The sequence below is a fragment of the Hipposideros armiger genome, unplaced genomic scaffold (genome assembly GCF_001890085.2).
Source record: "Hipposideros armiger isolate ML-2016 unplaced genomic scaffold, ASM189008v1 scaffold_824, whole genome shotgun sequence".
NCBI classification, from domain to species: Eukaryota; Metazoa; Chordata; class Mammalia; order Chiroptera; family Hipposideridae; genus Hipposideros; species Hipposideros armiger.
In genome coordinates this window covers 491,346-514,153 of record NW_017732174.1, presented here as the reverse complement: position 1 = coordinate 514,153, position 22,808 = coordinate 491,346, and the positions used below count along the sequence as shown (strand labels likewise).

General features: G+C 54.0%; 2 protein-coding genes across 7 annotated transcripts in view; one reads left to right on the top strand and one right to left on the bottom strand.

Moving 5' to 3' along the window:
• Positions 1-6,060, bottom strand: part of GRIK5 (glutamate ionotropic receptor kainate type subunit 5) — a 53,098-nt gene extending 47,038 nt beyond the window's left edge. For 3 of the 5 annotated variants that reach the window (XM_019629044.1, XM_019629043.1, XM_019629047.1), the window contains exons 1-3: positions 5,791-6,060; positions 2,276-2,404; positions 1,782-1,985 (exon numbers count right to left, since the gene is read on the bottom strand). In XM_019629044.1, the coding sequence (XP_019484589.1) occupies positions 1,782-1,985; positions 2,276-2,354 (283 nt within the window). In that variant the 5' untranslated portion in view covers positions 2,355-2,404; positions 5,791-6,060. The remainder of the gene's footprint in view (positions 1-1,781; positions 1,986-2,275; positions 2,405-5,790) is intronic. The other 2 variants (XM_019629046.1, XM_019629045.1) reach the window with 1 other exon arrangement.
• Positions 6,061-10,866: 4,806 nt separating this feature from the next.
• Positions 10,867-16,407, top strand: ZNF574 (zinc finger protein 574). 2 transcript variants are annotated; one of them, XM_019629049.1, is made up of 2 exons: positions 10,867-11,022; positions 13,432-16,407. In XM_019629049.1, exon 2 carries the CDS (start codon positions 13,452-13,454, stop codon positions 16,143-16,145), a length of 2,694 nt encoding a protein of 897 aa, XP_019484594.1. In that variant the 5' UTR covers positions 10,867-11,022; positions 13,432-13,451; the 3' UTR covers positions 16,146-16,407. The 2 variants fall into 2 exon arrangements, with proteins under 2 accessions (XP_019484594.1, XP_019484593.1); XM_019629048.1 differs by lacking the exon at positions 10,867-11,022 and adding an exon at positions 11,286-12,277.
• The last annotated feature ends 6,401 nt before the right edge of the window (positions 16,408-22,808 follow it).

The following is a 22,808-nucleotide window of genomic DNA, read 5'->3' as shown; positions in this document are numbered from 1 at the left end:
AAAACTGGGAGGTGGAAGCTGTTGCTTTGTCTGCCCAGTGCCCATTCTCATGACAGAACCTTAACTTTTCCTGAGGGAACCACATGGTTCCCAGGCTTGATTGTCACCTGACCCAGGATCTCACAACCACATCACCCTGGCCACAGTGATTGGTTCAGAGACAAGGTCAGGCTCAAACCAGGCCACAAAGAGCCTTCTCCAGGTCTTCTGCTACGATTATTACTGGGTCTGTAAAACTGGTGATATGTAAGTTCTGAGTTGTTGAGGCCATGTTGCCACCAGCTGGGGAGCGCATTCCTGAAAATGAAGCCAACTTAGAGGAAAGAAGAACCCAGAGATGAAGACAGGGAGAGTCCTAGAACATCATTTGAGTGCCTGGATCCAGCCATGCCTGAAACAATCATGGGACCTCATCTGAGTACCTGGATCCAACCATGCCTGAAATTCATCCTGAGGCCTTTACTGAGTGACAGGAGCTGGTAAGTTCTCTTTCTTCCTTAAGGCAGTCTGAGTTCAGTTTCTGCCACGGTCGGCTGAAAGGGTCAGAACTAAATGCCTCACCTTCCTCCAAACTTGCTTCTCTATGCCTTCCACATTGGTGAGGGCCCCACCATTTGCACAGACCAAACACCTGGAAATGTGTTTCCTGACCTTCGATTTTTCTCCTAATAGCCAATTAGTCACCATGTCCTGTCTCTTTTTTGTCCTCAAATTTTCTCATATCTGTCCCCTTCTCTTTGATCCCTCCTCCCCTACCCTACTCAACTCAGGCGTGTACCAGCCTCCTCACTGATCAACCAAATCTAGCTTCCAGATTCACTTTCACCAGCTCCCTGGTCTAAATCCATCAACAACTCCCCACTGTCTGCTGGTGAAGACAGCATCTTTCAGCCTGGCATTGTAGGCCTCCTGGAGCTTAACTCCCACTGCCCAGTCACACTCCAGCCCAGGTGTCGCTCATGATCCCCCAAACATGTCCTGCGTCCAGGTGGTCAGGATGGGTGCAACCACACACACACCCCGTTCCTTGGATCTGAATACACCCCCCTCCCTTCCGCCTGGTGGCAGACTACAGGCACATGCCTGGAACACCATCTGCCTCCTCACCCTCCATCCCGGCTTCTCCCAATTTGTGTTCTGTGCTGCACCAGTCAAAAAGTCCAGGGAACATTATACCTCATTCTCCCTCTCAGTGATTTAAAATACATATGAACATAATAAACGCTCTGATAAGGCCTGCAGGAACGAAATCTGTCTAAAACACATTTAACGGCAGCATCTCCCAAAGGTCTACAATCCGAGCACATCTGATCAAGAGACACCTATTAATATTCGCTCAGTTCATCAGTATTCAACAAATACTTATTCACCCCTACTATGTGCCATATTTTGAGCAACACCACTCTTTCTATATCTTGCTCATCCTTCAGAGCTCAGCTTTAGTGTAACCTTCTCTAGAATGCCTTCACTAACCCTACCCCTGAGGCCCCCGCCACACTGCATGGGCCCCTCAGCTCTGGGGGCTAAGTGTCCCAGCCAACTATGAAGCTTATCTTTCAAACGAGGCCCTCAGCTCCTTCAGGGCGGGACTAGACCTGATGCTCTCCCTACCTCCCCCCACCCAGCAGCACCATCTCTGGGAAGAATGCAGAACAGACATGAAGGAAGGGGCAGATGGAGCTAGAAGAAGACAAGCTGAGCTGAGAAGGTAGGGCTGAGGGACAGACTGAGGGCTACCAGCCTGCCCAGCCTCACCCCACGCCCCCTGTGGCCATGCTCACTGGTGTCCGTGGTCTCGTACTGGCTGTCCCGCTGCAGCTCGAAGATGTCTACTTCCACTCGGGCCTTTGCAGGGACCTCAATGATCCCATTGATCTGCTCCCGGGCCAGGGCCAGGGCCAGACGCTCGCCACGGCCACACACAGTCTGGTCATCCAGGATTGCAGCTGAGGGGACACAGGGGTTGGGGACCAGATTCTCAGGTCCTGAGGGAAGAGGGGTTGGGGTCCTGAACTCCTGGGTGCTGAGGTGGGGGTGGGGATGGGGACTGGGGTCTAGACTCCAGGATCTGAGGCTGGAGAGAGCTGGGGATCTGGACTCCTGGTCCAGGGGAGAGGGAGCTACGGGCTGCTGCTCCCTGTTGCTGAGGAAAGCTCAGACTTGACACCCAGATCCCTGGGCCCTGAGGAACTGGCCTGCCTGGGTTTCCAAACAGGAGCCCTGGGCCTGCTGGGAGGGTCTCTGAGGAGGCAAGGGCAGGGCTGCAGGGCCTCACCCATGCGCAGTGATGAGAGCACCTGGCAGCTGGGGCTGGCGAAGGCAACAATCAGCAGCAGCAGCAGCTCAGCCGGCATCTTCCTCCCCTCCACATGGGGACGCAGCTGCCGCGGCCCCCACTCGCCACCTGCAGGGATTGACCATGGGGAGATTGCTGATGTGGGGGGGGGGAGAGGCAGAGTCTCTTTGGAAGACTGCTGGATGGAGTGGTGACCACAGGCCCTGGGACACTGTGGGTGAGCTCTGAAGGGCCCTGCCCTCATTAGAAGCTGACAAGACAGTACTGAGGGCATTGCTAGGCTTCAGGAGCACTACCAGGGAGGAGCTCACAGCACTCAGGCACTGAGTGGGAGAGCCACTGCTAGAGAACATTCACAGCTTCCAAAAACAGGAGGGAGGCATGATATGGCTCCCAGGTAAGAGCAAATTCCAGGGACCATCCCTACCCCAATAGGAAACCAAGAAGTGCCACCCCCCACCCAGTCCGCCCCTGTCTCTGGGCAGGCAGCTGTTACTAGGCAACAGAAGCAGGCTGGAGAGGATGCAGTGGTTGCTAGGCAACCCCTCCCAGGCCTCACTTGCCACCTTTCTGACGTCCCTGGTTCCCACAATCCCACAGGGAGAGAGGCCTGGACATCCGGGGTCTGGAGGGTAGAGTATCCGGGAGTTAGGAAACTTGGAGAGAGACACACACACATGGCGACACACAGGTGGAGACAGATGAGTGGATCCAAGGCATCTGAGGAGCTCAAAAGAAAAAGAGTAAAGAAAGAAAAGGGGGAAAGAGAAAGATGGAAAGAAAAAGAAAGGCTGAGGTAGGGGAATACAAAGAGACCAGAAAGATGATAAGAAGACAGAGAAATGGGGCTAGAAATGGAGAGAAACAGAGAAGAAGAGTTACAGGGAGACAGGGAGACACAGAGATGGAGAGAGAAAGAGCAGGGCAGGCAGAAGAGAGGGAAATCAAGACACAGGAGAGACACAGAATACAACAGGAAGACAGAGAATGGAGGCAAGACACAAATCCACTCGAGAGGCCACCAAAGAGCCGGGAGGGAAAAGTGAGGCAGGGAGTGGCACTGTCTACCCAAGGAGGTGCCAAACCACGGCCCCCACCCTGCTCTGCGGAACTGAAGATTAGGGGGCGACAGTGCATCTTTGCTCCCCACAATTGCTCCCTGCTCCCAGCGAGTCAGAGACTCATGCAGGTGCCCCAGCCTTCTACAGGGTGACCACTGGGCAGGGGTGAGCCAGGTGTGTGGCTCTCCCCGGGCAAGGGCTGTGCCCCAAGGGAAGGACCACTGGGTTTTCATGGGAGAGGGTTACTGTGGGACCCAGAGTGCTGGGCGGTGAGCCTGGGGGTCTTTCTGCACCCCACCCAATCCCCATGGACGGAGGGTTTGGGTTGGTGAGATGGCAGAATGAAACCTGCTAGGGGAGAGCAGAGACAAAATACAACACTTCAGACTGTCCCTTGTGGCCAGGAAAACCTAGGCCATGGCCTCAGTCCCTGCTCTACCCCAGACTCCCACATGACCTTGAACAAGTCTGCCTGTCTGTCTGTCTGTCTGTCTGTCTGTCTCTCTCTCTCTCTCTCTCTCTCTCTCTCTCGGGGCTTTTGAGGGTAAGAGAGCATGCTGGACAGGCTAGGGGCTGAAGATTGTAATCTGGATCTAAAGTGAAGGCTTATCAAGGATGGAGGAGCAAGGGAAGCTGGGAGAGACGCAGAGAAGAACTCACAGGGGAGGGGTGTGGAGGGCGGGGCTGGGAGAGAGGCAGGCGTGAGAGGGTCACCCTGAGAAACCAGGGGTTTCTGGAGGGAAAATCAGGGAGCAGAGACTAGAACATGAAACACCAAGGAAGAGACAGGGGCCAGAAGGGCAGGGACCCACAGGTGGTCGAAATAGGTGGGAGGAGAAAGACAGATACACAGTGCAGAGCCAGGAGTGGGGGTAGCAGATGGATACAGAAGCACAGGAAGGCACAGACAGAAAGAAAAACAGACTGAAAGGAAGTAAGTGGGGCTAAATGAGAGAAACACACACAGACATCGCCTAGAAGACAGACACCAAAGGGGAAGAGAAAAGAGAGAGGGCGTGGGAGAGCAGGGGCAGGAAACCAGGCAGGTGTGAGCCCCACAGGCCTGGAGACTTAGGGTGAAACACAGCAGCCAACTGAGCAGAAGGGGCTGTGTTAGGGGCCCTGCCAGGGGAGGGTGACAGACAAGTGGGCAAGGGAGATATCAATATCAAAGGCAAGAAGGCAAATCAGGTTAGAGAAGGCAAAGAGAGTAAGCGAGAGAGCAAAATAAATGACAACAGGTATAAGCAGTGTGAGGAGGAGAGGAATCACAAAACTCTGAAAAGAAAGAGGGCTAGTCAGGAAGAGATAGGAAAAGTCAGAGCCACAGAGCAGACCTATAGAAGAGAAAGGGGCGAACAGGAAGACCAGGTACAAGATTGAGACAGACAGAGACAGACTCACAAACTAGGAGAAACAAGGAGTGAGAGTCCTGGAGGGAAACTGAGGCGGGGAGGAAGACTGAGAGACCTGGAGGGGCACAGGCAGGGACAGGGCAAGTGCCCACGAGGCCGGGCAAGTCCACACAGAGGTGCATCCACTCAGGGTGCCTGGTGGGTGCAGCAGGGGACACAGAAGTGGGAAGAGGATGGACCAGCGGCTGAGTGAGGGATGGAGGGGATGGAGACGGACCCAGAGTGAATCTGGAAAGGAAAGCAGAAAAGTAAGAGAAAGAAGCCGGCCTCCAAGCCCAGGGTGAGAGAGGGAGAAGGCCAAGTGAGCAGAGGCACAGGCAGAGCACAGAGTGGACAGAGAGAAGTGATAAGACAGCTAGACCTGGCATGGGAATCTCCAAAAGATAAGAGTAGAGACAGAGGAGTTGAGAGAGAGAGAGAGAGAGAGAGAGAGAGAGAGAGAGAGAGAGAGAGAGAGAGAGAGAGAGAGAGAGACCAAGAAAGGGGTAGGCTAATGGCAGAGAAGAGAGAAGTTGGACAGACTCAGAGAGAGGCCCAAGAGCCACATGAAATGGAGATTCAAAAGCAGAAAGTCGGTTCCAGGAGATAGGGACCAGATGGGATGGGGATGGACCCGTGGCCGGCAGAGAGAATGAGGTTCACGGGGAAGAAGAGACAGACAGTGAGAGCAAGTAGAGCTGGTCACCGTCGACCCAGGCTGGAGAAAGGAGGGGTGGAGACGTGCCTGGAGTCCGGAGAAGGAGTGAGACCGCAAGTAAGAGCCAGTCAGCCCCTCAGGACCCCAGGAGATAGGGCCTGGGGGGCGAGGGTGAGCTGTGTACCCAGAAGAAGGGGTGAGAAAAGGACGAGGTGAGTGGAGGTTGGGGAGATGGAGGGCGCAGGGCAGGCCCCTGGTGGGGGAGGGTATTTGCCGGTCCGGGGAGCAGGGGAATGTGGTGGTCCCGCCAGGAGGCAGTGAACCCAGACTTCCAGGACCCAGGCCGAGCCCCAGCCCAACCCCTGCCCTGCAGACACTCACGGATCCTGGTGGGACGGAGGGCTGGGCTCCCTCGAGGCCCGAGGAACGACAGCAGGGAGATGCTCTGGCGCTGGGTGGTGGTGTGGCTGGGGCGGGGGGAGAGGGCAGTCCACAGGGCCCCCTCCCCCGCCTCTGGCGGGGGCCCCCAACTAATCCAAAACAGGAGCTCCCCAGGAGCAGGGAGGAAGGACAGGTGTAAGAGGAGAGGGCGGGCCGGGGAGGAGAAGAAGGGAAAAGGAGAAAATGGAGGAGAGATGGGGAGAGAGGAGAGGGGGAAGGAGCAAATGGAGGGGAAGGAGGGAGGAAAGGAAAAGAGAAAGGTGAGAACAGGAGGGAGGGGGCACAGGCAAAGCCGGGGGAGGGGGAAGCCGGCCCAGGAAAGGGCCCCTGCCCCCTCCCCTAGCCAGGCCGGCCTGGGGGGGCCACAGGGGGTGAGGACTGGGTGGAGACAAGGAAGCCGGCCATCAGGAGAGGTGGGGGGAGGGGAGGGTTTGATGGGGGGGAGGGGGCCACCCCTTCCCCCCTCCCCCCAGCCTTGGCCCTGCCCTGGATGAGGCAAGGGCCTGGAGTCCTCAAGCCCTCAGCCCCTGTGGAAAAAACATGCTGGGGGCAGGGAGAGGCCGAGGAGTGGAGGGGCTGGGGAGGATGGGGTGCTGGAAGACCCGGAGAGCTGAGAAGGGGGCAGGCGAGGTGGAGACGTGGGGAGGAAGGAAAGGATGAGGGAGGGGAGGATGGAGAGGGGCAGGTGGAAGAGGAAGGCAGAGGAGGGTGGGGTGTCCCGGGGGTGCCTCGGTGGGAGGGCCTGGCCACGGACTCCTGGTCCCCTGTGAGGAGCAGCCACTGGCTCCTGGTCCCAAGCTGGGCCTGCCTCCCTGCTGCCGGCCGCCACCGCTGCCCACTGCCGGCTGCCACCACCTCTCCTTCTCCCCTCCGAGGCCGCTGCCTGCCTGCCTGCCTGCCTGCCTGCCTGCCTGCCTGCCCGCCCGCCGCCCGCCCGCGCTAGGTCCGGGAGCCAGGGGGGGGTTGAAATGAGGGAGGGAGAGAGGGAGGCTGGGAGGAGGGCGGGCAAGAGGAAGGGAGGCAGGCAGAGAGAGGAGGGAGGGGATTCGGAGGAGGGGGAGCCTGTATTGGTCGGGGCTGGGGGCTCGCGAGGAGAATGCTGATGAGGGGAAGGCGCTGCATTGGACAGAGGGCCCACCCCCGGGCCACCCCCTCCACCACACCATGCCACCGCCCTGCCCAGGCAGCCCTTGGGCACAGAAGCCGAGGAGATGAAAGGCAGGGAGACCTGTGAAGGCCATGCTGCTGGTGGGAGAGGGCTACAGAGATGAAGAAATATGCAGAGGAAAAGCAAGACAGCCATCAAGATCCACAGGGGTGGGCGAAGGTCCACAAACCCCACAAGGACAAAGACAGGGAAAAGCCCAGAGAAAAGAAAGTCCCACTGAGACAAGGGAGCAGACCACAGCGACAAGCAGAGGACCTTGGAGATAGGGCACCTGTGGACCCAGAAAGCCCCCATGAAGATGGAAAGAGACCCATGGGAACAGAAAGCTCTTCTCTTCTGGCATGGGAGTGGCCCAAGGTGACAGGAGAAAGCCACAGACAGAAGACGCCCACAGAAATAGGATGCACATCACAGAGATGGGGGGAGGACCAAGAAGAGTGGGAGAAGGTCACAGAAATGGGGAGAGGGGAGACCCACAGACCCAGGAAACCCACAAAGACGACGATGTGGACATAAGAGGCCCACTGAGGCAGGAGGGGCCAACCCATGGAGACAAGGGAAAAGCCCCTAGAAATAGAAATAGCCCCCATGGAGGTAAAGGGATGGGATGCATAGAGAAATTCTTGGGACCTATGAAGATAAGTGGGTTCTCTAGTCACCTGAAGAGAGGCAGTGGGAAAGGACAGGGAGCTGGAGGGCAGAACCTACCAAAGTGGGAGACTTCCTCCCACTCAGGAGGGAGCTGAGCAGGGCAGAGGGATGGAAGAGAGCAGTGACACAGATATTGGAGTGGGGGTGGGTGGTGCACGGCTGGGTGGGGGGTGAAATTTGGGGGGAAGGAACATGGCAGTTGGCTCTGAAGGCTAAGCCTGTGACTCACCACCACCACCCCCAACACTCGTGATGGGGAGGAGACACTGACATACTCACGTGCAGCCCCCAGCACACGTGACTGTATGCTTCGCACGTGCACACGTGGCATGTGACAACTCTCACACTGGTCTGGCATGTGAAGCCCTTTGCATCTGGCATGTGGGATGTCCCAACATACATCTGACACATACATCTGACCCTGAAGGACCACTCACTTTGCACACACTTTCTCACCCTACTTGAGCAACATCTATTGTTCCCCGCACCCCCAACACCTATCCTCAGCTTCAGCTAGGCCTAAAAACCCAGACTCACGCCGCCCTCAAGACCTTTGCTTTTGCAGAGACTCCACTTCTCTAAATTGAACCTGTCCCAGAAGTCCTCGTCCCATACTACCACCTCTAGAAAGACTGATCCAAGCCTCAGCTTACTTACTCCCATATCATCTGAAGAGAAGGGACCTAGCCAACCCAGACAGGTTGGAAGGTCCAAATAGAACAGTGGTTCTCAACCTGTGGGTTGCGACCCCTTTGGGAGTCGAATGACCCTTTCACAGGGGTCGCCTAAGACCATCGGAAAACAAAAAGATACTTACATTACGATTCATAACTAGCAAAATTACAGTTATAGAGTAGCAACGAAAATAATTTTATGGTTGGGGGTCACCACCACATGAGGAACTGTATTAAGGGGTCGCGGCATTAGGAAGGTTGAGAACCGCTGAAGTAGAAGATCTGAGCAGAAAGGGGCCTGACGACCCAAGCTGCATTTTCAAGTGGGGAAAGGAGGCCTCAGCAGGAGTAAGAACCTGCCCAAAGGCACAGAGCCTGTCAAAGGCTGAGCCTACCTTCCAGGTTCTCTGGCTCCCACCCTAGGTGATTTCAACCTGAAAGCAAACAAATTACCAGCTTTACAGCTCACTGAGTCCCACCAACTTCTTTCCTCTACTTCTTGCATTTATCCATTCAACATGCCACTAAGTCCTGCCAGCCAGGCAGTAGAGCCTGGGGGCTATAAGTGTAGACCTTGGAGTCAACTCCTGGGTTGGAATCCTGGCTCTGTCTCTCAGTCTCTTCCTAATTATGAACAAGTTACTTAACTTCTCTGGGCCTGTTTTGGTTTTTTTTTGGTAAAGTGAGAATAATAGTTCCTCCCTTCTAGGGTTGTTGAGAGGATTAAACTAAATAATGCATGGAAAGCACTGAGCATAATACTTAGCACATAACACACTTCTGACATGTTAGATGTTATTACTTGAGGTCCTAATAAAAATAACTCTTACATAGCTTTAACTTTGTGCCTCACAATAACCATGAAACAGGGGCTATTATCCCCATTTCACAGATGCGGAAATTGAGGTATGGGGGAGTCAACTCCCCCATACCTCAGCTAGGCAACAGCTAGGAAGTGGCAGGGTCAAAATTCCAATCCAGGCAACCTGGTTTAATTACATGGGTCTAGGGAGTATAATCTAGTGGAAAATTGGGACACCCAGGAAGAAATCAATTGAAGGACATAGCAAAATGATGACTGAAGAGTCAGACCTAGGTCTTATACTCTGTGTTTGGGGTCTCCTGCCATAATAGCTTTTTGGCCTCAGGAACGTAGATGACCAATTCTTGTGAGACTCGTTATTCATCTGAGAAATGGTGTGTGTGTGTGGGTGCAGTTAGATCAAGTGCATCTCCTACAGCTCCCCTGTCCTTGGGTTTAGGGAATAGCTCTAGAAACGTTTATAACAGTGCTACCTGAGGCAACTTGTTCCCAACGTCCCCAGGGCCAGAAGGGGACAGTGAATAGGAAGAGCCAGAGACCCTTGGACGCAAGGAGACTCTCTCGTCCCTGAGCTGCAGGGGGTCAGCCTGGAAGGAAGGCACCCATGAAAGAAGCAGAGTACAGTCCATCTGCTATAGGGTCACTTCCTTCAGGTTCTCACTCTGGTTATCCTTTAGGTCACCTACCGCCCACCTCTCTCCCCCCCACCCCCCCACCCCCACTGCTTCTTCTGATAAAGATGAACTGGAACTTTAAGCAAGCATAATCAGTCAGGAAAGCCTGTGGGTTTATGGAAGTTCTCGCTCTACCTAATCCCAATCACAAGAACCCTACATGCAAGAACCCTACAGGAAGAACTCTGTTTATAATAAAGCTCTGACTCTAACTTCCCCTTCCATTAACTTCCTTTTTCCCTTCTACAAATATCCCTCCATCTTGGAACGCAAGTCAGAGCGTGCATGTGGCTTGCCATGTCTGCATGCACTGGATTGCAATCCTTTCCTTTTCCCAAATAAATCCTTCATGGTGACAAACTACTTAGTCGGTATTATTTTTCAGTCGACACTTCAAATGAAATTGCCTGTTCCTGCTTTTCTTTTTTCTCTATTTCCCATTTCCTCCTTCCCTCATATTCCCTCTCTCCTTGCTTTTCCTCTGACATTTCTCCTCCCCCCTCCCTTAAGGGTCCCTAAGTTTTTCTCCTCCACCTTCAGGATGCCTTTATTCCTCTCTATCAAAGTGAGTCTGGAGTCTTGATTTCCCCTTTTCTTAACCCCCCCCCCCCCCGTGATTGGTGGTATAGTTTCTCCTCTACTCTTCTAGCTGATTTGTGCTTCACTCTCTTCCTTCGCTCCTCGGGGGTGCCTGCACCTCAATACCCCTGTCCTCGTCTACCGCATGTCGTGTGCCTCAATTTCCACCACTTCTCCCTGGCTCCCTCACGACTCCCGCTAGGAGATCCCAAGATGGCGCCCGTAGCCTCGCTCCGCCGCCTTGACGTCATCGCGCTGCCCTCCCCTCCTGAGCCGTCAAACGTAGTCGACGAGGAGGTGGAGGAGGAGCATCCCCCGATCCCGACGCTCCATACTATTGGTTCAAGCTCGGAGACGTGAGCGTCGATTGGCCAAACGGCAGGGGCCAGACGGGCGATGATTGGGCGCGTTCGGCCGTCTGCCCGGCGGCCGGGGAGGAGAGGTGGGAGGGGCTTTGCTGAGGGCGATTGGGGGCGAGAGCGAGGCTGCGGAGCAGGCGAGAGGCGACGGCGGGAGCTAGAGAGGGCGCAGCGCTAGGTTTGGCCGCGCGAGGGGAGTAGCCGCCCGGGCCTGGGTCCGGGGCATGCGAGACGGCTGAGGCGGGTGAGTGCGGGCGGGCGCGCGCGTGGAGGGCCGGCCCAGCTCCCCACCCTCCCCTGCGGCCTGCTCTCGCCACCACCGCCTGCGCACTGAGGGCCGGAGGGGGGCGCGCGCTGGCGGTGAGGGCGGAGCGGCACCAACGGCCGGCGGAGCGCGCTGATTCCCGGGCGGGGGCCAGGCCGGGGTGGTGGGTGGGGAAGGGGTCTAGAGTCGTGTAAGGGGCCGAGTGAGGAGGGGCCGGGCTCAGGCTGGGGGCTGGGAGGGACCTGGGTGGGAAGGGAGGCGTTAGAGCTGCCCCCAGGAGGGTCCCCAAGGCTCCAGCGGGGTATCCGGAGCACAGGGTTTGGTCTTGGGACGGTCCAGAACAGAAAGGGGGTGGATGGTTAGAAGGCACTTGGGTGCCCGGGGAGGGGTTTAGGACGTGAGAGAAGAGGTAATTTAGTTAATGTAAAGAGAGGGTCGAGTTATACCGGGAAAGAATTAGGCCAGTGAGAGGAGTCTTGGTGTGAAAAAATATTAGGAAACGGACATCCCCGGAGGGCACAGTTAGAGATGAGGGAGAGGTCCAGGTGTGAAGAATGGGGTTACATTAATGTGAAGAGGAGTTAAACCAACGTGAAGGGGGGTTGGGTACCCTTGGAATGGGTTTGTGTGTGGGGGGTGTCTCTGTGCAAAGAAGCCTTGTTATGTGAAAAGGATGTCTGGGTGTCCCTAGAATAGGTTGGGTGGAGGTCGTCCTTTTGAAAAGTACAGGGAATTAGATCAAGGTGAAAAGTGGAAATTGGGTGTCCCTGGAGAGGGTTAGGGTGGTGAGAAAGATCTGGGTAAGGGGGTGTCTGGATATTGCTGGAATGAGAATGAACTGTTAGATTGATAGGAAATTGGAGGTCTGGGTGTCCCCAGGGTATATAATAAAGGTGTGTGTGTGTATTGGGGGTACCAAAAAATGTATACACATGACTTGTATTCATCTTTTGTTATCAGTATAGAGTACTACAATATTTATACAGTTTTTTCCTTTCTTAAAATGTGTATACATTTTTTTGGGTATCCTCTATATCTGGTGAGAGGGTCTGGATGTGAGGAAGAGGGATCTGGCTATGCTTCTGTCTGGGTTAGGATGTGGTGGTGTGGGGGTTCTGCATAAGAAGAGAGGGTCTCGGTATCCCTAAAGGGGAGTTGGGCAACGGGAGGGTCGATGTGTGAAAGGGGTTCAAGCCATTGTGAATGGTAGTCTGGATATATATCCCTGGATTGGGTAAGTGTGTGTGCGGGCTCTTTTTGCAAAGAGGAATGAAGTTGATATGAAGAGGGTAGGGTGTCTGAGCATCCCTAGAATGGTTTAGGGTGGGAAGGGGGTCTTTTTTCAAAGAAGAAAATATTAGGTTAATAATGTGAAGGGGAGGGGTCTTAGTGACCCCGGAATGATATATGGAGATGAGGGATTTAAATCAGTGTGAAGAAGGGATCTGGATATCCCAGAGGGGATTAGAATTGTATATGAGGTCTCAGTGCAAAGAAATGGTGATTGATGTGAAGAGTGTCTGGGTACCCCAGAGACGTGAGTTAGGGTGGCAGGAAGGGTCTAGGTATGAAGAAAGGGTTAGGTTTTTGTGAAGATGGGTCTGGGTATTCTGAGTAGGGGGTTAGGGTTGTGGGAAAGGGCCTAGATTTGAAGTAGGGGGGCCTGGGTTTCAGGGAGAAGTGGTTGTTAAGGTGGGGAAAGTCTGGTTGTGGAGGTGGGTTAGGCCTATGTGAAAAAAGTTGATCGGGGGAAGGGATAGTTTGATATGAGGAACCTGGGCACCAGAGGGAGAGAATTAATGTGGGTAGTAGAGGTTGTGTGTAAAGGAGAGGGATTGACCATGTGATGGTGCTGGAAGTGGCCAGATATTGTCCCAGTTTGAGTGGTTGAGAACCTGGGGGATGGAGCAGGGGAGGAGCAAGGCAGGCTGGGAGAAGCAGGTGGTTAGGGCCTATGTTGACTCCTGGGCAGCTGGGAGTAGGAATAGGGTTGTGAGTTGGTAAGGAGAGGAGTCAGTGGAAGGAGGTGTAACTAGAAGAGGGGTCCTTGAGATGGGTGGGGCCTTAAGCCAGCTGTGAGGCATGTGAGATGAGGGATTGGACAGGTTGCAAGGATCTGGTGGGTGGAGTTTGATGCAAGTTGATTCAGAGGTGAGACTTGGGTAGATTCACTGGGAAGGCACTGCCAGGAAGGTTTTGTGCTTGGTGCTGTTGTGTGTTTGGGAGAGGAAGGATTGTTAGGGGTGTGAAAGTGGCAAAGTGGAAGCAAGCAGTTAGATGGAGATATAGATCTAGGTGGGGGATGGTAAAGGGAAAGAACTACCTCTGGGACAGACTGAGGAAGCAGGGACTTAGTTGTGATTCGTCCCCACCTCTCCCCTCTTCCAGCCCAGGGCCTTGCTGCTGCCATGACTGAGGAGTCGGAGGAGACGGTCCTGTACATTGAGCATCGCTTTGTTTGCTCTGAGTGCAACCAGCTCTATGGATCCCTGGAGGAGGTGCTCATGCATCAGAACTCGCATGTGCCCCAGCAGCATTTTGAGCTGGTGGGTGTGGCCGACCCTGGAGTCACTGTGGCCACAGAGGCAGCTTCTGGCACGGGCCTCTATCAAACCCTAGTGCAAGAGAGTCAGTACCAGTGCTTGGAGTGTGGGCAGCTGCTGATGTCACCCAGCCAGCTCCTGGAGCACCAGGAACTGCACCTGAAAATGATAGCACCCCAGGAGGCAGTGCCGGCTGAGCCCCCACCCAAGGTTCCCCCCGTGAGCTCCAGTACCATCCATTATGAGTGTGTAGATTGCAAGGCTCTTTTTGCCAGCCAAGAGCTCTGGCTGAACCACCGGCAGACACACCTCCGAGCCACTCCCACCAAGCCTCCGGCCCCAGTTGTGTTGGGGTCCCCAGTAGTCCTAGGGCCCCCCATGGGCCAGGCCCGTGTGGCCATGGAACACTCATACCGCAAAGCAGAAGAGGGTGGTGAAGGGGCGGCTGTCCCCTCTGCTGCTGCCACCACCACTGAGGTGGTGACTGAGGTGGAGCTGCTCCTCTACAAGTGCTCTGAGTGCTCCCAGCTCTTCCAGCTACCAGCCGACTTCTTGGAACACCAGGCCACCCACTTCCCTGCTCCTGCCCCAGAGTCTGAGGAGCCTGCCTTGCAGCAGGAAACCCTGACCCCATCACCTGCAGAGGTCCCCGTGACTCAGCCTGATTCCCTGCCATCCTCTGACCATAGTTATGAGCTGCGCAATGGTGAAGCCATTGGGCGTGATCGCCGGGGGCGCAAGGCCCCTCGGAGGAACAACAGTGGAGAGCCAGGCGGGGCTGCCACCCAGGAGCTGTTTTGCTCTGCCTGTGATCAGCTCTTTCTCTCACCTCATCAGCTACAGCAGCATCTGCGGAGTCACCGGGAGGGAGTCTTTAAGTGCCCCCTGTGCAGTCGTGTCTTCCCCAGCCCTTCCAGTCTGGACCAGCACCTTGGGGACCACAGCAGTGAGTCTCACTTCCTGTGTGTGGACTGTGGCCTGGCCTTCAGCACAGAGGCCCTCCTCCTGGCCCATCGGCGAGCCCACACCCCAAACCCTCTGCATTCATGTCCATGTGGAAAGAACTTTGTCAACCTCACCAAGTTCCTTTATCACCGTCGTACCCATGGGGTGGGGGGTGTCCCTCTGCCCACAACACCAGTCCCACCAGAGGAGCCTGTCATTAGTTTCCCTGAGCCTCCTCCCCCAGAGACTGGAGAGCCAGAGGCCCCAGAGCCCGCCGTGTCTGAGGAGAGCTCAGCAGAGCCTGCTGCCCCAGGCACTTACCGCTGCCTCTTGTGCAGCCGTGAATTTGGCAAGGCATTGCAGCTGACCCGGCACCAGCGTTTTGTGCACCGACTAGAACGGCGCCATAAGTGTGGCATTTGTGGCAAGATGTTCAAGAAGAAGTCTCATGTGCGAAACCACCTGCGCACACACACGGGTGAACGGCCCTTCCCCTGCCCAGACTGCTCCAAGCCTTTCAACTCACCTGCCAACCTGGCCCGCCACCGGCTCACACATACAGGGGAGCGGCCCTACCGGTGTGGGGACTGTGGCAAGGCTTTCACACAGAGCTCTACACTGAGGCAACACCGCCTGGTACACGCCCAGCACTTCCCCTACCGCTGCCAGGAGTGCGGAGTGCGTTTTCACCGTCCCTACCGCCTGCTCATGCACCGCTACCACCATACGGGCGAGTACCCCTACAAGTGTCGCGAGTGCCCCCGCTCCTTCCTGCTGCGCCGGCTGCTGGAGGTGCACCAGCTTGTGGCCCACGCTGGGCTTCAGCCACATCGCTGCCCATCTTGTGGGGCTGCCTTCCCTTCCTCACTGCGGCTCCATGAGCACCGCTGTGCGGCCGCTGCTGCCCAGGGCCCACGGCGCTTTGAGTGTGACACCTGTGGCAAGAAAGTGGGCTCAGCTGCTCGGCTGCAGGCACATGAGGCAGCCCACGCGGCTGCTGGGCCTGGAGAGGTCCTAGCTAAGGAGCCCCCAGCCCCTCGGGCCCCACGTGCCCCTCGCACACCAGTTGCCTCTGCGACAACCCTTGCAGGCACTGCCGCTGCAGCCCCTGCAGCCCCTGCCCGACGCCGGGGCCTGGAGTGCAGCGAGTGCAAGAAGCTATTCAGCACAGAGACATCGCTGCAGGTGCACCAGCGCATCCACACAGGCGAGAGGCCATACCCGTGTCCGGACTGTGGCAAGGCATTCCGTCAGAGTACCCACCTAAAGGACCACCGGCGCCTGCACACAGGTGAGCGGCCCTTTGCCTGTGAAGAGTGTGGCAAGGCCTTTGCAATCTCCATGCGCCTGGCAGAACATCGCCGCATTCACACAAATGAGCGGCCCTATTCCTGCCCCGACTGTGGGAAAAGCTACCGCTCCTTCTCCAACCTGTGGAAGCACCGCAAGACCCACCAGCAGCAGCACCAGGCAGCTGTGCGGCAGCAGCTGGCAGAGGCGGAGGCTGCCGTTGGCCTGGCTGTGATGGAGACTGCAGTGGAGGCGCTGCCCCTAGTGGAGACCATTGAGATCTACCCTCTGGCTGAGGCTGAGGGGGTCCAGATCAGTGGCTGACCCTGCCCATTCCCTCTGCAGCAGCAGCACGCCCTGTTGCTGAAGAACCTCCTCCATCGTACCCTTAAGTCTCTGTACATACAGTACCCCTTCCTCCACTCCTCCCAACCACTGTGTAAGTTCTGTAACTGGATTTATTCTCTTCTGAGGGGGGGTGCTCTGGGGTCCTTGATATGCGTAAAGGTGCCCACCGCCCTTCCACCTGTTAGCACTGGTGACCCCAAGGTGAAACAGTCAATAAAGACTGAGTTGGACATTTAAATGCTTTTGGCTGGCCTGGCTGTGTGGGGTGGAATTTGGGAGCCATGAGCTGGTCTGACTTTTCATGGCTGCGTTCCCAGCGTCTAGAAAGGCCTGGCAAGTAGTAGGAGCTCAGTAAACATTTGCTGAATGTTTACTGAGATGGACTTGACGTCCAAGGGCTTGGCTCCTGAGGACTTGGGACTTCACTCTGGTGCTAGATGGAGGCAACATGGCTCTCTTGCCACTAGAGGTCCCCACAGCTTTGCAGAAAAGCTTGAAGCTGTTTTTAATGGTGGCAGGCACATTTGGGAAAATCTTCTCTGTTCTCACCACCTCTGTCCCCCACTTCCTGGCTTGATTGAGCCATCTCCCCCAAAGCATCTGGCTTTCTCACTATGGTTTCCTGAGGGTACATGCAGGTCTGGGAAAGGCATGATCTCAGGTGGCAGAGGAGGGTGACTCCAGGAGCCACCAGACCCAACTGGAGTTGGAGAAGATTCTGAGTAAGGGTTGGCTGGGGGAAGAAGCCTTATAAGGGGAGGGAGAGTTGAACTCTAGCTCAGCTATCATGTTTGTTGGGAGAGCCATGGTTAGGGTGGCTGACTGAATTTTGAACTTCTAGTTTGTCTCAAGTCCTGCATTTTTTGTAATCACCTTCAGACTAATGCTGTGTAAAGAACATTTTTACATGGAAGGAATCCAAAGTCAAAAGCAGTAAGGTGACTTGCCCAAGGCCATTCAACCCAGGTAGTGCAGAGCTTGAACTTAAGCCTAATTTCATTTGGTTTAATCACCTATATGCTTTCCTCTGCCCTCTGCTGCCTTCTTCATACTTGGGGGAGGTCAAGGGGGAAAGGAGATGGAGTGTGAGACGGGTGGGAATACTCAGTAGCTAAGGTAGTCTTCTAGGAGCCACACCCCAAGAAAAACACCCCTCCCCCCGCAAGATTACTCCAGTCTTTTTTTTGGCGGGGATCAGTGTTTTTCCAGGACCCATCAACTTCAAGTCAAGTAGTTGTCTTTAATCTAGTTGTGGAGGGTGTATCTCAGTGGCCCATGTGGGGATCAAACTGGCAACCTTGATGTTATGAGCGCTGTGCTCTAAACACCTGAGCTAACCAGCCACCCCCTACTCCAGTCTTTTTGTTGGAGAGAATTATTTGGAACACTAATAAAAGAGAGGTAAAATGGATGTTGTTTGTAGTGATCCCAGGGGAAAGGCCTGAGAACCGCCCACACAGCCTCTGCATTTCTCTGGACTCCCAACAGTCCTGCCACCCTCTGGGCAGTGGAGCTCTGAGACGACTGGGTTAGCCTGTGGCTTGGGTGAAAAAAGGAGGGCTCAGAGAGGGGAGAGACCAAGGCCACGCAGGTGGTGGAGCCAGGCTAGAAACTCAGGAGTTAGCTCACCTAACTCCATTAAGAGAGAGTTTGTTACATTATGCTTGCTTTAGTCATTTTTAAAAAGAAAAAGCACCCATTTGGTATCTTGACAGCTAATGAAGAGCAGTTATCTATTAAGCAGTTTTCAACCAGAGTGTATTGATCCTAGGCACCACCTTTCAGGAACCTCATACCCTGCAGAAAGGACTCAAACCAAGTTAGCCCAGCATGCCAGACCCCCTTAATCACCAAGTAGAGATGTGTCCTCAAATGGCCTCCTCTCCAGAAGAGCTATAACACCCTGACAGTCATACCAAATAAGTGCTTAGGACAATCGGAGGCTTTATGCTTGCAAAACCAGATAAAAATGAGGCTGAATCAAGAAAAAGGATGGGGGGGGGCGGGCGCTGGCTGAGTGGCTCGGTTAAGAGCGCGAGCTCTGAGCAACAGGGTTGCTGGTTGGATTCCCACGTGGGCCAGTGAGCTGTGCCAGAGCTGAGCTGCCGCTGAGCTGCCAGCAGGTGGCAGGATGGCTCAACTGGTAAGAGTATGTGCTCCTAACAAGGTTGCTGGTCCGACTCCCGCATGGGATGGTGGGCTATGCCCACCGCAACTAAGATTAAACACGGCGCCTTGAGCTGAACTGCCCAGAGCTGCTGACAGGCAGCCAGATGGCTCAGTGGTTAGAACGTGCACTCTTAGCAACAAGGTTTCCAGTTTGACTCCCGCATGGGATGGTGGGCTATGCCCACCCGCAACTAATATTGAACATGGCACCTTGAGTTGAGGGGCCGCAGGCTGCCAATGGACGACCGGATGGCGACTGGACTTGGAGCTGAGCTAGCTGCGCCCTCCACAACTAAGATTGAAGGACAACTTGGCTATTCCCCTTCCCCAATTTCCCAACACTGTTCCCCTTCCACAATTTCCCAATGAAATCTTTACAAAAAATAAAAAATGTTGGGGGGCGGATGGGTAGTTCAGTTGGTTAGAGTGCATGCTCTTAACAAGGTTGCCAGTTCAATTCCCGCATGGTGGGCTGTGCCCCCCACAACTAGAGTGAAAATGGCAACTGGACTTGGAGCTGAGCTGCGCCCTCCACAACTAGATTGAAACAACTACTTGACTTGGAGCTGATGGGTCCTGGAAAAAAACACTGTTCCCCAATAAAAAAAATTTTTAAAAAGGATGGGAATGGAGAAAAAAAAAACTGAGGGTGCTGGTTGATCCCAAGATAAAGATGCTTTCAGCAGAGAAGAATGACTCTGACAATGGGATGACCATCTTTATTGTGGTTCCTTTCTAGAGCCTCTAAAGAAAACTAGACTCCACACTAAGAAAAGTTTGTGTGCAAGCATGTTTATGAACAAGATTCACTGTTCACTATCACCCTGCTAAAATGTCCATGGTCCTCCGTTGAACCACTTGTCCTAAAAAACGATGGCACTAATGAAACATTTGTTAGATGCGGGGTTCGAGTTGGAAAGACAAAGTTTCTTGAACTTGACCAGGTGTTAGGCAAGTCCCCCAGAGGTTTGGATCCAGCAAGCACGTCTGGGTGAGACCCAGGAATCTGTTTTGAATACACCAGCTCTGATGCAGGTGACTTGCAGACACCTCTAAGAAGAGCCTTGCATGTGGAAGCTGCATACACAGAACCGTCAAGGAGACAGAACAGGGGTCCTCTAGTGCCCAGTGTGTTCTTGACAGAAGGAGGCCCAAGTATGGCTATAGGGGAGGGTATGTGGAGCAGTTGGGCACATTCGCAGGGCTACAGGTGGGTGCCTAGTTCAGTTTCACAGCGCTCTCAGGCGTGCCATCTGTGCCTGTCACAGGATGGCCTGAGCGACAAGGAACTTTTGGGTCTGTGCGGTTCTGACTTCACCACCCTGCAGGCAGGGGCTGGACTAAATGACGTTAGAGTATTCTGAGCCTCCATCCCAAATCCCATTTCCCCGTCCCTACTGACTTGTCTTTCAATCTTGCCAAACGATGCAGTGCTAATACCTTTAATCTTTCTAAATGACCCAAGCCCTCCCACTTTTCCTTTCTCCTCCCTATCCCTCACTATTCAATTTGCAGAATCCCAACACTTGAGTGCCAGGCATACATCAGAGGATGGAACAGTGACAAGGAGACATGATGGCAGTGAGAAGACCCTGTTCTGACACCATTTCTGATTTTCAGTGGTGAGGACTTGAGGATCAGCCCATGGCCTGGCCTGTGAAGCTGCTATTCCTGCCAAATGGCTTAGTGTAGGCAAAAAATTTGAGAATGAGAGTAATGTCGCTCTGAAAGAGAAGGGGCTGTGTACCTTGTTATCACCAGACAACTTCAAAATCAGCTCGGTTTTTAAAGGGTCTTGTTAGTCCTCTGGGGATGGAACTGGGAAAGTACTCTATTGCTTTCCTGGCTTTCTTATGGCTCTCATTTATTGAAGACAGTGTGCTGGAGATCTGTCCTAAGCATTTACATCATCACATCATCATTTAATTCTTACAACCCCAGCACAGGTATTGTCTCAGTGTTACAGATGAGGACACTGAAGTTCACATGAAGGTCACATAGCTATAAACTGGCAGAACGGAGATTTGAATTTAGGAATTTGAATTCATCCTAAGTTCTGAGGCTTGGGTTTCTGATTGACAAAAAAAAAAACACAAAAATTCAGGTCTCACTTCTGAACATACATTCACTGAACAGCGGTAAAGGCCTCCCCTCCCCCAGTGCACACATAACCCACCCTCGTACCCCGATTCCCCACCACCCTTCCCAGGACAGTGAGGAGACCAAGGAGAGCAGGCAGCATGTCTCTCTGTACAGTTTTTAATTTTTTATTTTTTGATGTTGTTCAGATGAATGACACACTCAAGTTACAAAAATGGGGCCTTAAAAGAAGCACATTGTACAATGAACAAGCAGATTGGAGTTAAGAACACTGAAACGCTAACCCGCTACCACGAGAAGAGACAGGAAGGGGGTACAGGATGACAAGGGAGGGGCTACCAACACAGGGGTCAGACAGAACTGAAAGAGGGGCTAACTTAGTGAGAGTGGAGGAAAGGCAGGTCTTCTCCAGGGCCTGCTGAATTTTGGATGCTACTTCTTGGTCTCCCTTGCCCACTGCTTGCCACCACCTCCCATCTCCATTCCAACCTGGTCATTCCAATGAGTAGGTGAGAGACACCCACCCCAGGGGCTGAGCCAATCAGGTTACCTGGTGGGGTGGTCACCTTGGCCTAGGGCAGCTTTGGATTTGGGAGGTGATGGTGGCAGCAGTGGAACCAGAAGCCAGGAAGGAGCCAGCAGAGAGTTGATCAAAGATCAGGCCCCTGCTTTCCCCCAAAGACTCCTTGCCCCTTCCGCACCCCACCATACTCCAAAGGCCCTCTCTACAATTTGTCGAGAGAGGACCCCAGTCACCCTGCAATTATATAAATAAATAAATACTGAGCCCCTGGGATTGGAGGACAGGTTGGGGGAGGGGCAGCAGGGAAAGAGGATAGGAGAGGGCAGAGGGGAGGGGTCACAGACATAGTAAATAGTTGTCTCCATCCCAGCAACACTTCTCTCTGGATTTTTCTCTCCTTTTTGTGTTTAACAAGGAGCTAACATCTCAAGGACAAATACTTAAAAATATACATTATTTTTTCTTTTTTGTTTCGCCTTTGTCATCGTCATCTTGCTTTGGAGACTGCTGAGGTCAAAGTTCAAGCCGCACTTAGGAACCGCGGCTTGGAGTTTTTGTGTATTTTTTTTATTTTTTAATTTTTTTCACTTTTTTTTCCAACGTATAAAAAGGTAGCGGAGTTGTCTGTGGGTTTTTTTTTTTTTTAATGGTTAAATCTTTGGTTTGTTTCTTTTTTCTCTTGGAGGCCTTTATCTCTCGCACTTGCCTTTCCCACTCAGAGGCCAGTGGGGACCCGCGTGTCTCAATCTTGCTCAGTCTGTCTCACTCTCTCTCTCTCACTCAGTTCCCCCTACCCTGGGCTAAAGGGAGAGAGGCACCCTGGGATTTGGGTGGGTGAGGAAATCGAGTCAGGTCAGGTCAACCCCTACGTGGCTAGTCCTTTATTCTATCTTCTCAAGGAGCGAGGCTCAGAGAACCGCTCTTGGCCCTCCCCAGGGAAGGGATGTGTGGGAAACTCATTCTTCCCGCTCCTGATCTTAGTCCCAACTCATACAGGGGCCTGGATTCCCCATCTCCACCCACCCCCACTTACACCCCAGCCCCTCCCTCCCAGAAGAGAACAGAGAGGTGTTTTAGTTACTGGCATTTTTTCTTTTTTCTTTTTTTTTTTTTGGCACAATTAAAAGGCCCACCATTAGGATAGACCCAGCCTCTGTCCCTCCCTCAAGTAGGAGGTCATGGTTGGGGAGAAATTCAGGGGGCTCCCCGTTTCTCCAATCCAGTCATTTTCCTCTCTCTCTAGCCCAGGCCCCTGGCCCCCCCACCTCAGAAATCTCGCCTAGCTCAGAGCCTGGCCTGGAGTCTCCCTTCCCAACCCCACATAACGTTCCCCAACCCCCCCAACTCTCTCGCTCACACACAGACACACGGACACAGGCTCTGTACAGACCACAAAATAAAAACGATGAGATAGTTTTGTTTCCCGGAGTCAAGACGGGGGACTGGAGTGGAAAGGGCAAGAGGGGGGTGAGGGGCATGAATTCCCCCATCACCTTCCCAACCCTGGCTCCCTCCTGTCCCCCAACCCCTTGCCCTGGCTGGCCCCCAGCCAACGATATTTGGTTTCCTTTTTTTAACATTAAAGTTCTATGAGGTATTTGGTGCCTTATCTCGAGTCCTCAGGGGAGGGGGCCCAGGGGGGAGACCTGGGGCACACTTGCCCCTCCCTCCCTCCTACCCCCTTCCCAATATTTGGTTTCACAGCTGTAGTTAAAGCTTGGGATTTGGTTATTTTTTTCCCCCTCCCAGGAATTTTCTTTTATTCTTGTTTTTCTTTTCCTAGTTATGGGGGTTGGATGGGGTGGGTCCCCACCACCCCCGGCTGCATGGGGGTCCCTCCACCAGTG

Excerpts from the sequence above, each read along its gene's own strand:
- ZNF574 (XM_019629048.1), top strand. The coding sequence starts at position 12,247 with ATGGTAGTCTGGATATATATCCCTGGATTGG. Across the intron at positions 12,278-13,431 it reads GATATATATCCCTGGATTGG|CCCAGGGCCTTGCTGCTGCC; the intron begins GTAAGTGTGTGT and ends CCCCTCTTCCAG.